Source organism: Pleurodeles waltl, chromosome 1_2 (assembly GCF_031143425.1).
Source record: "Pleurodeles waltl isolate 20211129_DDA chromosome 1_2, aPleWal1.hap1.20221129, whole genome shotgun sequence".
In the NCBI taxonomy this organism is placed as follows: Eukaryota; Metazoa; Chordata; class Amphibia; order Caudata; family Salamandridae; genus Pleurodeles; species Pleurodeles waltl.
The window spans coordinates 404,875,374-404,888,398 of record NC_090437.1 but is presented as its reverse complement, the minus strand read 5'-3'; the positions used below and the strand labels follow the sequence as shown (position 1 = coordinate 404,888,398).

The following is a 13,025-nucleotide window of genomic DNA, read 5'->3' as shown; positions in this document are numbered from 1 at the left end:
CATCTCCACCAGAGGACAGCACCGCGTATTCTCAAGTGGTGGCTAGAGCAGCACAATTTCACAACGTAAGCCTCCACTCAGAACAGGTCGAGGATGATTTTTTATTCAACACACTCTCCTCCACCCACAGCTCGTACCAAAGCCTGCCTATGCTCCCTGGTATGCTCCGGCACGCAAAAGACATCTTTAAGGAGCCGGTCAAAAGTAGGGCAATCACACCAAGGGTGGAAAAAAAGTATAAGGCGCCTCCTACAGACCCGGTTTTCATCACTACACAGCTGCCACCAGACTCTGTCGTTGTAGGAGCAGCTAGGAAGAGGGCCAACTCTCACACATCTGGAGATGCACCACCCCCAGATAAAGAAAGCCGCAAGTTCGATGCAGCTGGTAAAAGAGTCGCAGCACAAGCTGCAAACCAGTGGCGCATCGCGAACTCCCAGGCACTACTTGCGCGCTATGACAGAGCCCACTGGGATGAGATGCAACATCTCATTGAACATCTGCCCAAGGACTTACAAAATAGGGCAAAACAAGTGGTTGAGGAGGGACAGGCCATTTCCAACAACCAGATCCGCTCCTCCATGGATGCTGCAGATACAGCTGCATGGACAATTAATACATCTATAACTATCAGAAGGCATGCATGGCTCCGAACATCTGGATTTAAACCAGAGATTCAACAAGCAGTTCTCAATATGCCTTTTAACGAAAAAGAACTGTTCGGTCCAGAAGTGGACACAGCGATTGAGAAACTCAAAAAAGATACGGACACTGCCAAAGCCATGGGCGCACTCTACTCCCCGCAGAGCAGAGGGAATTACAGCACATTCCGTAAAATGCCCTTTCGAGGGGGGTTTCGGGGTCAGAGCACACAAGCCAGCACCTCACAAGCAACACCGTCCAGTTACCAGGGACAGTATAGAGGAGGTTTTCGGGGACAATATAGAGGAGGGCAATTCCCTAGAAATAGAGGAAGATTTCAAAGCCCCAAAACCCCTACTACTAAACAGTGACTCACATGTCACTCACCCCCTCCACACAACACCAGTGGGGGGAAGAATAGGTCATTATTACAAAGCATGGGAGGAAATCACTACAGACACTTGGGTTCTAGCAATTATCCAGCATGGTTATTGCATAGAATTTCTACAATTCCCTCCAAACATACCACCAAAACCACAAAATTTAACAACACACCATTCCAATCTCCTGGAGATAGAAGTGCAGGCACTATTGCAAAAGAATGCAATCGAATTAGTGCCAAACACACAAATAAACACAGGAGTTTACTCACTGTACTTTCTGATACCAAAGAAGGACAAAACGCTGAGACCAATCCTAGACCTCAGAGTAGTGAACACTTTCATCAAATCGGACCACTTCCACATGGTCACACTACAAGAAGTATTGCCATTGCTAAAACTACACGACTACATGGCAACTTTAGACCTCAAGGATGCTTATTTCCATATACCAATACACCCATCGCACAGGAAATACCTAAGGTTTGTATTCAAAGGAATACATTACCAATTCAAGGTACTGCCTTTCGGATTAACAACCGCACCAAGAGTCTTTACCAAATGCCTAGCGGTAGTCGCTGCACACATAAGAAGGCAGCAAATACATGTGTTCCCATATTTGGACGACTGGCTAATCAAGGCCCATTCGTTCATAGAGTGCTCAAATCACACAAATCAGATCATACAAACCCTCTTCAAACTCGGGTTCACCGTCAACTTTACAAAATCCAACATTCTGCCGCGCAAGGTACAACAATACCTAGGAGCCATAATAGACACATCAAAGGGAGTAGCCACTCCAAGTCCACAAAGAATTCTAAATTTCAACACCATCATACAACGCATGTATCCAACACAAAAGATACAAGCAAAGATGGTATTACAACTCCTAGGCATGATGTCTTCATGCATAGCCATTGTCCCAAACGCAAGACTGCACATGAGGCCCTTACAACAATGCCTAGCATCGCAGTGGTCTCAAGCACAGGGTCACCTTCTATATCTGGTGTTAATAGACCGCCAAACTTACCTCTCGCTCCTGTGGTGGAACAACATAAATTTAAACAAGGGGCGGCCTTTCCAAGACCCAGTGCCACAATACGTAATAACAACAGATGCTTCCATGACAGGGTGGGGAGCACACCTCGATCAACACAGCATACAAGGACAATGGAACGTACATCAAACAAAACTGCATATCAATCACCTAGAACTTCTAGCAGTTTTTCAAGCACTAAAAGCTTTCCAACCAATAATAGTTCACAAATACATTCTCGTCAAAACAGACAACATGACAACAATGTATTATCTAAACAAGCAGGGGGGGACGCACTCCACGCAGTTAAGCCTGCTAGCACAAAAGATTTGGCATTGGGCAATTCCCAACCAAATTCGCCTAATAGCACAGTTTATACCAGGGATCCAAAATCAACTCGCAGACAATCTCTCTCGAGATCACCAACAGGTCCACGAATGGGAAATTCACCCCCAAATCCTGAACACTTATTTCAAACTCTGGGGAACACCTCAGATAGACTTGTTTGCGACAAGGGAGAACGCAAAATGCCAAAACTTCGCATCCAGATACCCACACGAACAATCCCAAGGCAATGCTCTATGGATGAACTGGTCAGGGATATTTGCTTACGCTTTTCCTCCTCTCCCTCTCCTTCCTTACCTGGTAAACAAACTCAGTCAAAGCAAACTCAAACTCATATTGATAGCACCAACTTGGGCAAGGCAACCCTGGTACACAACGCTGCTAGACCTATCAGTGGTACCCTGCATCAAATTGCCCAACAGGCCAGATCTGTTGACACAGCACAACCAAAAGATCAGACACCCAGATCCAGCATCGCTGAATCTAGCAATCTGGCTCCTGAAATCCTAGAATTCGGGCACTTACAACTTACCCAAGAATGTATGGAAGTCATAAAACAAGCCAGAAGGCCATCTACCAGGCACTGCTATGCAAGTAAATGGAAGAGGTTTGTTTGCTACTGCCATATTAATCAAATACAACCATTATACACAACTCCAGAACATGTAGTGGGTTACTTGCTTCACTTACAAAAATCTAACCTAGCTTTCTCTTCCATTAAAATACACCTTGCAGCAATATCTGCATACCTGCAGACTACCTATTCAACTTCCCTATATAAGATACCAGTCATTAAAGCATTCATGGAGGGCCTTAGGAGAATTATACCACCAAGAACACCACCTGTTCCTTCATGGAACCTAAATGTTGTCCTAACTAGACTTATGGGTCCACCTTTTGAACCCATGCACTCCTGCAACATACAGTTCCTAACCTGGAAGGTGGCATTTCTCATCGCCATTACTTCCCTAAGAAGAGTAAGCGAGATTCAGGCGTTTACAATACAGGAACCTTTTATACAACTACACAAAAATAAAGTCGTCCTAAGGACCAATCCTAAATTTTTGCCAAAGGTTATTTCACCGTTCCATCTAAATCAAACAGTGGAACTTCCAGTGTTCTTTCCACAGCCAGATACCGTAGCTGAAAGGGCACTACATACATTAGATGTCAAAAGAGCATTGATGTATTACATTGACAGAACAAAAAACATCAGAAAGACTAAACAACTCTTTATTGCATTTCAAAAACCTCATGCAGGAAACCCAATTTCAAAACAAGGTATAGCCAGATGGATAGTTAAATGCATCCAAATCTGCTACCTTAAAGCTAAACGACAGCTGCCCATTACACCAAGGGCACATTCAACCAGAAAGAAAGGTGCTACCATGGCCTTTCTAGGAAACATCCCAATGCAAGAAATATGTAAGGCAGCCACATGGTCTACGCCTCACACATTCACCAAGCACTACTGTGTAGACGTGTTATCCGCACAACAAGCCACAGTAGGTCAAGCCGTATTAAGAACATTATTTCAGACTACTTCCACTCCTACAGGCTGATCCACCGCTTTTTGGGGAAATAACTGCTTACTAGTCTATGCAGAACATGCGTATCTACAGCGACAGATGCCATCGAACTGAAAATGTCACTTACCCAGTGTACATCTGTTCGTGGCATCAGTCGCAGTAGATTCGCATGTGCCCACCCGCCTCCCCGGGAGCCTGTAGCAGTTTGGAAGTTACCTTCAATTATTTATATATGTATCATCTCAACCTTAAATAGGTGCATACTTAGTCACTCCATTGCATGGGCACTATTACTACAATTCAACTCCTACCTCACCCTCTGCGGGGAAAAACAATCGAAGATGGAGTCCACGCCCATGCGCAATGGAGACAAAAGGAGGAGTCACTCGGTCCCGTGACTCGAAAGACTTCTTCGAAGAAAAACAACTTGTAACACTCCGGCCCAACACCAGATGGCGAGCTATTGCAGAACATGCGAATCTACTGCGACTGATGCCACGAACAGATGTACACTGGGTAAGTGACATTTTCATTAATGTGCATAGTATTTCATTAACAAGCATATTTTTATTCAGCCCATTGTTTCATAGACTGTAGCTCTGTTTAATGTAGTATAGGTTTATCTGCTAGCAACAGCAAAGATTCAAAGGTACTGTTGAGTCAAAGTATCTTTAGTTAATATGTGATTCTCACTGTGGGCCCATGATAAGACATATAGAAGATATGTATCTATTCACTACAACATTAATCTACACAAATGAGTACTTGTTAGTAGTTCTGTCAGATATGTTTCAGTATGGACTCATGTTACAGCACCTCTCAAAGTTTAGGTTTGCTGCTGCAGTGTTTAGGAAACATGGCCTTGAAATAGTTTGATTAGCTGTAATGTGTGACGATCATAAGTGTTTGTTGGTCTGTTCCAATTTAGCCTTCTACGTTCAGACCTAGAAACCTTTCTGGAAGCCAGCTCTCCTCCAGCAGGACAAATCAGTAAATTGAGTCCAACTGATGATTTAACAGCAGTCCAGGACTCCCACCATTTCTCTGGAGGAAAAGTTGGCAAAATGTTGGTCAGTAGGAGTTCTCTCTATCGCCAGCCCAGGATCCACTTAGGGGTTAGAACTCACTCCAGCGGAGGTCAGCAGCATCGTCCAAGACAGGTCCTATTGGAATTTGTCAGCTTGGAACTTGTTAGCTTGGCAGTTGCAGAGAGAAAGGTCTCTGGAAGCTTGTTGTGCACCTGTAGCTCATACAGGGCAGAAATGTATTCTGACCCCCCTGGAGTCACTTTTAGATACTTGAGTTTCTTCAGGCTCTTCAGACAGCATGGCAGTCCTTCTGATTTTTCTTGGTCCCAGGAGTTTTGTAGGGAGGGTACTGGGTTGCCACATTTATACCCAGTTCCAGCCTGTGGGTGGACAAACTCGTGGCCACTCCCTAACCAAGTAGGTAAAAGTTCAATGGGGTGCTCCTAGCCATATTTGCAGCACTTTCTGCGTGTTTTACTGTATGCTATACCACAGTACCCCTCTTTCCCTAAAACCAACATGGCAGAATACTTCTTCCCTAGTCAGACCTCCCTGTTCCAACCCAGAGGGGTGGCTAGGGAAATGGACAAACCGTTTCTTCTGGTTACTTAAAACCAGTTCTGGCCACCTCCACATTCTCACTTGATTTGGAGCCAAGCTGACTGGGAAGACAAAGGGAGGCAGACCTAGCTGTGAGCTACATCTGCCAGTGCTTAGAATGCACCGTTTGAAGCTCAGGAAGGGGCTGGACAAAGCCCCCAGGCCATCCTGCTCAATGAGGAAAACACCTCTCCACACTCAAGCAATTTGTTCACTGTCTGAGAGCAGCCCACATATTACTACAGAGGAGCCATTCAGCAGTCAGGTGACACTGGCAGACAGGCCCTTTTGGCTCAGGCAGAGAAATGACAATTTTCTAAAAGTGTTATTTCTAAAAAAAAAATATATATATACAGTCCGACAAATTACTCTTCAAGCTAGTCCATTGATCATTTGCCTAGCAGATCGCAAACTGAAATTGGGCATTATAAGTTGTTGCAATGTAACCCTGTGATTTCCTGACAGAGAGCACTACAGTGATAAAGCACATTTGAGGGTCACATCCAGGACATGTAAAACATTGAATATGCATGTCGTATTTTTAAAATACCATGCCCTATGGTGAGTTATAAGTAATACGCAAGCACTGGCATAGCCAATAGGTCTCAGCTTTGGGACCTTCTATATGGTTAACCACGCAACACATTATTCCCCACTGGCATGCCCACACACTCAAGATCTTCGATGTCTGAAAGAATTTAATCAGAAAGCAGTAACACCCTATTAAAATAATTAAACTACCACACGATGATATTCCTCCATGAGTCTATCTAAGAATCGGTAAATGATCAAGCATCGATCTCAGCAGGTGGATTCCGCGAACGATGGAAAAAGGTTCAGAGATGTAGTAGTTAATAAATCAATGCACCATCAGGTTTATTAAAATGTTTAAAAGAACAGTAAAGTGATCCGTAAAAGCAGCCAGTGTTTTGACTCCGATCTGTGGGCGGTGCAGCTGCAGTTGATGCTGCGAAATACTGTATGAGCGCCCTTCCAAAACTGCCAATTTAAGCAACATCAAAATCGAGGAGACTAGTTTGACTGCAGCACTGATCTAAAAGGGAGAAAAGATAAATAAATTGAGGCATTCAGTTTGCACAAACAAATTCACTGACGGAAAGGTCTTTATTAAAAGAAGTTTAAATAAAGTGAAGTATTCGGCAAGAATCAACTTAAATCAACCAGTATCCTTCTAAATCAACACAAATCTTTGTGTTTTAACTCCTCATGGGATAAAGTAGTGAAAGTGCCTTCCTGGCGAAGTCACTGCAGAAATATTTTCAGTTTCAAAATACAATAAAACAGACTGTATGAGACATCCAGTGCACGGTGCAGAGCAGGATGTGCGAGTCACTGCTTTTCCTGATTTACATACCCACAACACACACCAGAGGCATCCAGCATGACACTTGGTCCCCCTCTGATCAGAGTGAGGCAAAGAGTGAGGCCCCTCGGTTATTTTACCCTCATCCTCATCCCTGCGTCTCATAGGACGTTTTTAAGGTGTTGATCTGTTTCTGTCGTGACTCATGTAGAAAAGAAAAACTTTGCACTGACGGTGAAGTTTGCGAAGACTAACCTGAATACGCACAGGTCATCCCAGATTGATTTCAGAATGCGTCCCAGGTACCTGTGCAAAGCTATTCCAGGTTATTAGAAGAAACATGCGCGCACACACTATTGAATTCGGCTGCAGCAGTAGATAACTAGATGGCCGGCGCTGCTTTGCAAAATGGGAATATATTATAATAGTGCATTCCAAAGGAGTGCCAGCCTTCTTATATGCTGCTCTCAATGGGAGAGGAAGTGGCATAAGGGCTAGAGTGACCAACCTTGAAGATGGCAAACAGGGTTCGAGTCTCGGCAGGAGACTCAACATCCTTTGCTTTGGGGTAATTCACTTAATCTACCCGTGTCCCTTTATAATACAATGTGTGTTTGTGTAAAGCGCTCCAATACCTTTGGGTGGAGTTCAACTATGTGTAATAACCAAAATGAAAAAGAACGAACAGCGGCAGGGGGTGGTGAACAAAGGGAGTGATTTAAATAAGAGCGGGAAGGGGGAGGTGATAGGGAGCACAAACAGAACATATGGAGTGTGGCTTATAGATTTTAAAATAAATCCTCTCACTTTGAAGTTATGAAAAGTAAATAGATGCCCTTGTAACGAGCCAGAGCAAGGAAACGCACACAGTGAGCAGAGGAAGTGCGGCAGCTGTGAAGCAGGTGCTGTGGTGAGAAAGGGAAATGAAACGCGCACACTTGTGGAAAGTGCTTGTTGAAAATGTATTTAAAAAAATAGTCCCTGAGCCTGAATATAAAATGGGACACGTGGAAGAATACAAGTCATGAGGATTTTCTCAGTGGGAGTTAGCAATTGACTAAAAGGTGGGACAAAGAGACAATAAGCAAGGAATGTTTAAGGACACTGGCAAATGAAAAGCAGAAGTTTAAGGACACTGGCAAATGAAAAGCAGAAGGTGGGCTTGAAGCCCATACAGTGAAGACAGCGCATGCACACTGCCTAGGCTCGACCTTAAAAGCAAGGTTTATGTCTGTCAAGAAGTTTATTTAATCAGGTCGAAATGGCAGTTTAAATACCACTGGTGTAGGCCTGGATATATATTTTATGGTGCTACTTTAGTTAGTGGCACAATGAGTGCTGCAGCCCACTACTAGTAGTTAATTTACAGCCCCTTTATATAAGTAGTACTGTATACTAGGGACTTCTGAGGAAATAACATTTGCCAATCAGGTATGTGTCAATTTTATCATGTTTAAAAGGAGAGCACAAGCACTTCACCACTGGCTAGCAGGAATAAAGTGTGCACAATCCTGTGGTCAACGAAAACGGGTTCAGTAAAGAAGGCAAAAATCTGTTGGAATCTCACACAGCTTATGGTCATTTCCAACACTGATGGATACTTCTAACTGAAGATTCCTCCTCTTTTGAATACCTGAGGTGCCAGATCAAATCCAGAAGATTTTCCAGCATAACCCCTGTATGCCAGTTGGTGCGGTTGTACGGCTTTGCATCGACTATAATCAAGCCCTGGAAGTGATGGCTGGATTGATACATAGGCACCCCAAATGTGTTGACTTTAGTTCCTTTCTTTCCTTCTCTTCACACATGGATCCAGAGCTAGACCCGACTTTTTTTATTTTTATCATGAGTGACCAGATTTTTTATCTTAATTTTTTTACTAGTGTGCAAGGGATTATGTCTCCCCCTGCTAATTCTGTAGGGTATTAGACTTGTAGGGACTATCATAAACAAATGTTTGCGACAGATCCCTAAGAGGTGTGTCTCTGGCTTTAGGTGGTCAGGCTATGACTCCAGGTCGTGCGAGGAGAGTGCACTGATTCATTCTAAGGCCAAACTGTACATTGCCGAACACTGGAGAAAGTCGCTTACAGGCCACTCCCTCTCAAAGTCTGGGGAAATAGACCAGTTCCTTCTCTCTGAACTGGTCCAGCATCAGTTTGTCATCGAGGTTCAAGTCTTCGTGTAAGTCAGAGTTAAAAAAAAGAAAAACAAGAGGTCCAAGCAAGCGTAATCCCAGTCTCAGCAGTCAGGGTGCCTGCGATCTTGCTCTCCATCCGCAACTGGGGAGCTGATTCTACAGCTGACTCTGGTGCAGCCCCCAATTTCCAGGTCAATTAATGATGCCGATTCAGATTGAGACATTTAAGCGGGCCATGTTCTGCATTTTTGGCACCAAATTGGTGCTCTTTCAGGCCCTGTGGCTCAAATGGACCTAGTTGGTTTACTGCTGGTGCATCTGCCTTCACTCTGTGCCTCCCAAACCTGCTTCTGGTTCTGCGAGACTCCATGCAAGGCATCTCAATCAAAGCTGGGTCGTGCCTCTTCGATACTGGCACTGATTCCAGAAGATGTCAAGCCAGTAGTTCTGTCAGAATTTGAGCCAAGTACCCCATTGCCTCAAGCCCCAAGCAGAGTCAAAAATAATCGAGACATTTGGGATGAGGATGTTTTCTCCCACTAGCCTTGCCCTCTGGTCAGTCAGCGCCAGCTGTTTGCAGGGGCGGAACTTTCACACATTATGGATCACAGTTGCTGAGGTCAGCTGTTGTGTCTTTCCCGCACCTCATGTGGATTAAATGTACATGTTTCTCGGGTTCAGGCCTCATTTATAGTTGTACCTTTTTGACGAGCCTCACCTCTTTGGTGAGAAGGCAGAGACTGCCCTCAACGCTTTAAAGAAAGTAGAGCTACTGCACATTCCCTTTGGCATTTCACACCTTCAAGGCAGTGTCTGCAATCGTTTTCCGGCTTTTTAAGCATAATTAGGGACTTTACCTTCAGACAAAGTCAAGGCCTAGCACCCAAACAGGCTCCCTAGTACCATCGGGATAGGGGATCCAGCAGGCCCCATCCAGACCCGCAAAATAAATGAACCTCTCAGTCCTCAGCCCCGCTGGCAGCAGCCTCCAACCTACTTCACTTTGTCCTTATCGGCACATGTCCAACCTGTGTGAGGAAGTATCACTGATTTTCTCTACAGAGGCAAACCATAGTATTCGACTGGTGGGTCCTGCAGATAGGAAGCTACCCCTTCCCCCCCCTTTCTGCCCTTTATAGAAGAAAGGAGCCGTATAGAGGGTCACTGCCTTGGAGACCTGAACTGGGTTATTTCCTTCTGTGTAAAAAGGGAGGTGGCTTTTGCTCTATTTTAGATCTTAGACCTCTCAACTTTTTCCTGCAGAAAAACAAATTCAGGATTCTTATGCTGGCCTAGTTTTTATCTGCCCTGGATCCAGGAAACTGTGTAGTGGCATTGGACCTGCACCATGCATATTTCCATATTCCCGTCCTGTGGCTAAAAAGCACTATCTGTGTCTTACAGTGATTGACAAGGTTTTTCAGTTTACTGTGCTCCCTTTCAGCCAAAGTGATGTAGAAACAGGCTTTGCCCAGATGATTAGTCATATGCATTAAGGTCTGATATGCAATGGCCAGAAACCAGCCTCCAGAAGGGTTGAGTGCCTATTCCACCAGAGGCCAAGGCTGCTACCACAGCGTAAGCATGCGGATGGCTTGTTGTGGATATTTGTGCACACTTTCACGAAGCACTGTTTCATTGACAGCCATGTCTGACAGAAAGAGCGGTGTATTGGCAGTTCCGTCCTGCAGAACGTTTTGATCTGATCATTTCACAGACCTGCCATTATGGAGATACAGCTTTGAATCTATTCTAAAAGTGATGCATCTGGAGTTAGAAGTATCCATCAGAAGAATAAATGACTTACCTTCGGTAACATTCTTTCAAGTGAATACTCTATTTAGCTGCAGATTTGTCCAGCCTCTCTGGTCTTCTGAATGGACTTGTATCAGACTATAAAGGTCTTAGAGTAGAGCTCTGCACAATCGCACAAATATTTGACGTCAGTGTGCTTGGTTGGCACATGCAAGGGACTCCAATCATCACTTCCAGAGCCAGTTTCGAGTCAAGCGGAGCTACACAACACACTACGTACTGGCACACAGATACTATGCTAAAAAGTCTTCTGAAGACAGTCTGGCCCCTGGGAATAGTCTAATGTTGAGGAATCTGTGGTTACACAAGACAGAGTGCTACCAGAGGTAAGTAACTTGTTCATCATTAAGAGATATCGAAATTTGACCATGGTCCCAAGCACCTCCTCTGGTGCTGAATTCAAGAAAAAGCATTTTGAATACTGATTTGCCTTTTCATAAAAATGTTTGGAGATTACAAAGAATGATGTAATATATAAGGAGTATTTATTTTCTTCACTTTGAGGGCCAACATGTGTATTCTCTTTTTACTAAGCTACCAGAGGCACTCATTAATTATGAATTAATTATTATGTTTTGCATTCTAGCAATTGGGGATCAGTTCCTCCAGTCGCAGTCAGCCGAAAATTTTATGAACATGGATTTGGACACCGGGGTTTCAAATCCACCACGTAGTCACAGTTGGCTTGGCAGCCTGACCTCCACTCAGCGAGAAATGGACACAGCTTCCTCCAATGGACCACACACTCAGGATGCCTTCCTTTCTCCACTGTTAAGTAAAGGTAGTTTAATAATTCGTGTTCTCTTCTTTGGGTTTCTAAAAATAATTGAATTTGCGTTTAATTTTTTAAGTTTCAACCTTTTACTAAAGCCAAGCACACAATGAGGGAGGAATAACACCAACATGAGTAATTAATTCCCCCTTTCAAATACTAGATGCCTTGGAACTGGAGGTTCCGTTATTTTCTCTGGCAGGAGCCCTTCTCACACTAGTTGTGTAACAAGAGTGCTACATATTAGGCCAGCATTCAATGGTCCCAGGAGATGAGAAGGCCACATAAAAAATTGGAGGATATGTCCTCTCTGCTGTGACCTTTTGCGCTTTTTTCTGGATCTTGGTCTGCTTGATTTTAGAGCACCAGTCCTTCATGCAGTCTGATGTGCTTGTTCAGTTATAAGCATATAGCAGTGCAACTTTCAGTGCAGCATTTGTGTCTTGTGAACAATATGTTTTTTTGGCCAAAAACAAAGAAGCTATGTAGAAATGAGCTTTGGAGATGAGGGATGTTGAGAAAACAAACAGAACTTTACATTTAAAGAAGTCTGTATTTAAGAACACCTGTTATTAGTAACTGTCTTTTGTGTTCTGGAGCAGATTTCATATACAATTCCATGTGCTCCAGGCTTGCTACCACAACCCAAGCCTTCTGTAAGAATCAATATGTTATCCCTTCCTCTACACTTAATGTACTTAAAAGACATCTGCTGCTTTACTTCTGTTTAATCAAGTACTTGTTGGATTTCATGTGAGGTAAAATCATACGGTGAATATAAATTCACCAGAAATAAACTTGTTGCAAAGGCAACATTGAACAAGTCTTCTTGCAGTCATACTGTAATAAAGTAACTAAACCCAGTATAATCACCTGTATATCCTTCATGCTTTCTTTTCTCTGCATAGACCCTTTCACTGCGGCCCCCTGAGAGTTTGTCTCTCTCATTCACACTTTATATTGATTTTATTACCACTTCATTTGTTCACAATATGCACAGAATTATATTGGTCAGAGCTTTCAACCTCCATTGTTCAAGATAACCCTATACTGTAAATATATTGTTTTTCTGGAGACCAGCTTGTGGCCCTTCTCTTGAGCAGTCAGGAAAATATACTCTGCTTTCTCAGTCTTTGAGATAGACCTTTATATCCCCATTCTCTGTTTTGGAAATTTCCCAATAGGTGATTTATATACCTTACTCCAAATTTCCTTAACTCGTGTTAGCCATATTAATATTTTGAGATCCTATCTTTCTTTCATCTGGAGACACTTGCCAGCTTGACAGGTAAGAAGAAATTAGTAATTAGTGTCCTCTATTAGCTTGTAACCACCATACTGGCTACTCACTTTTAATTAAGATACATACTGTGTGACTGCACTAAGGCCTCACCTCACCAAGGACACCCAAAAG

General features: G+C 43.5%; 1 protein-coding gene across 2 annotated transcripts in view; it reads left to right on the top strand.

Annotated features, from left to right (window-relative positions):
- The window catches only part of RIC1 (RIC1 homolog, RAB6A GEF complex partner 1), a 673,031-nt gene that overhangs the window by 590,905 nt on the left and 69,101 nt on the right, over nucleotides 1–13,025 (top strand). For both annotated transcript variants that reach the window (XM_069240247.1, XM_069240239.1), the window contains exon 23: nucleotides 11,426–11,620. In XM_069240247.1, coding sequence (XP_069096348.1) covers nucleotides 11,426–11,620 — 195 coding nt within the window. The remainder of the gene's footprint in view (nucleotides 1–11,425; nucleotides 11,621–13,025) is intronic.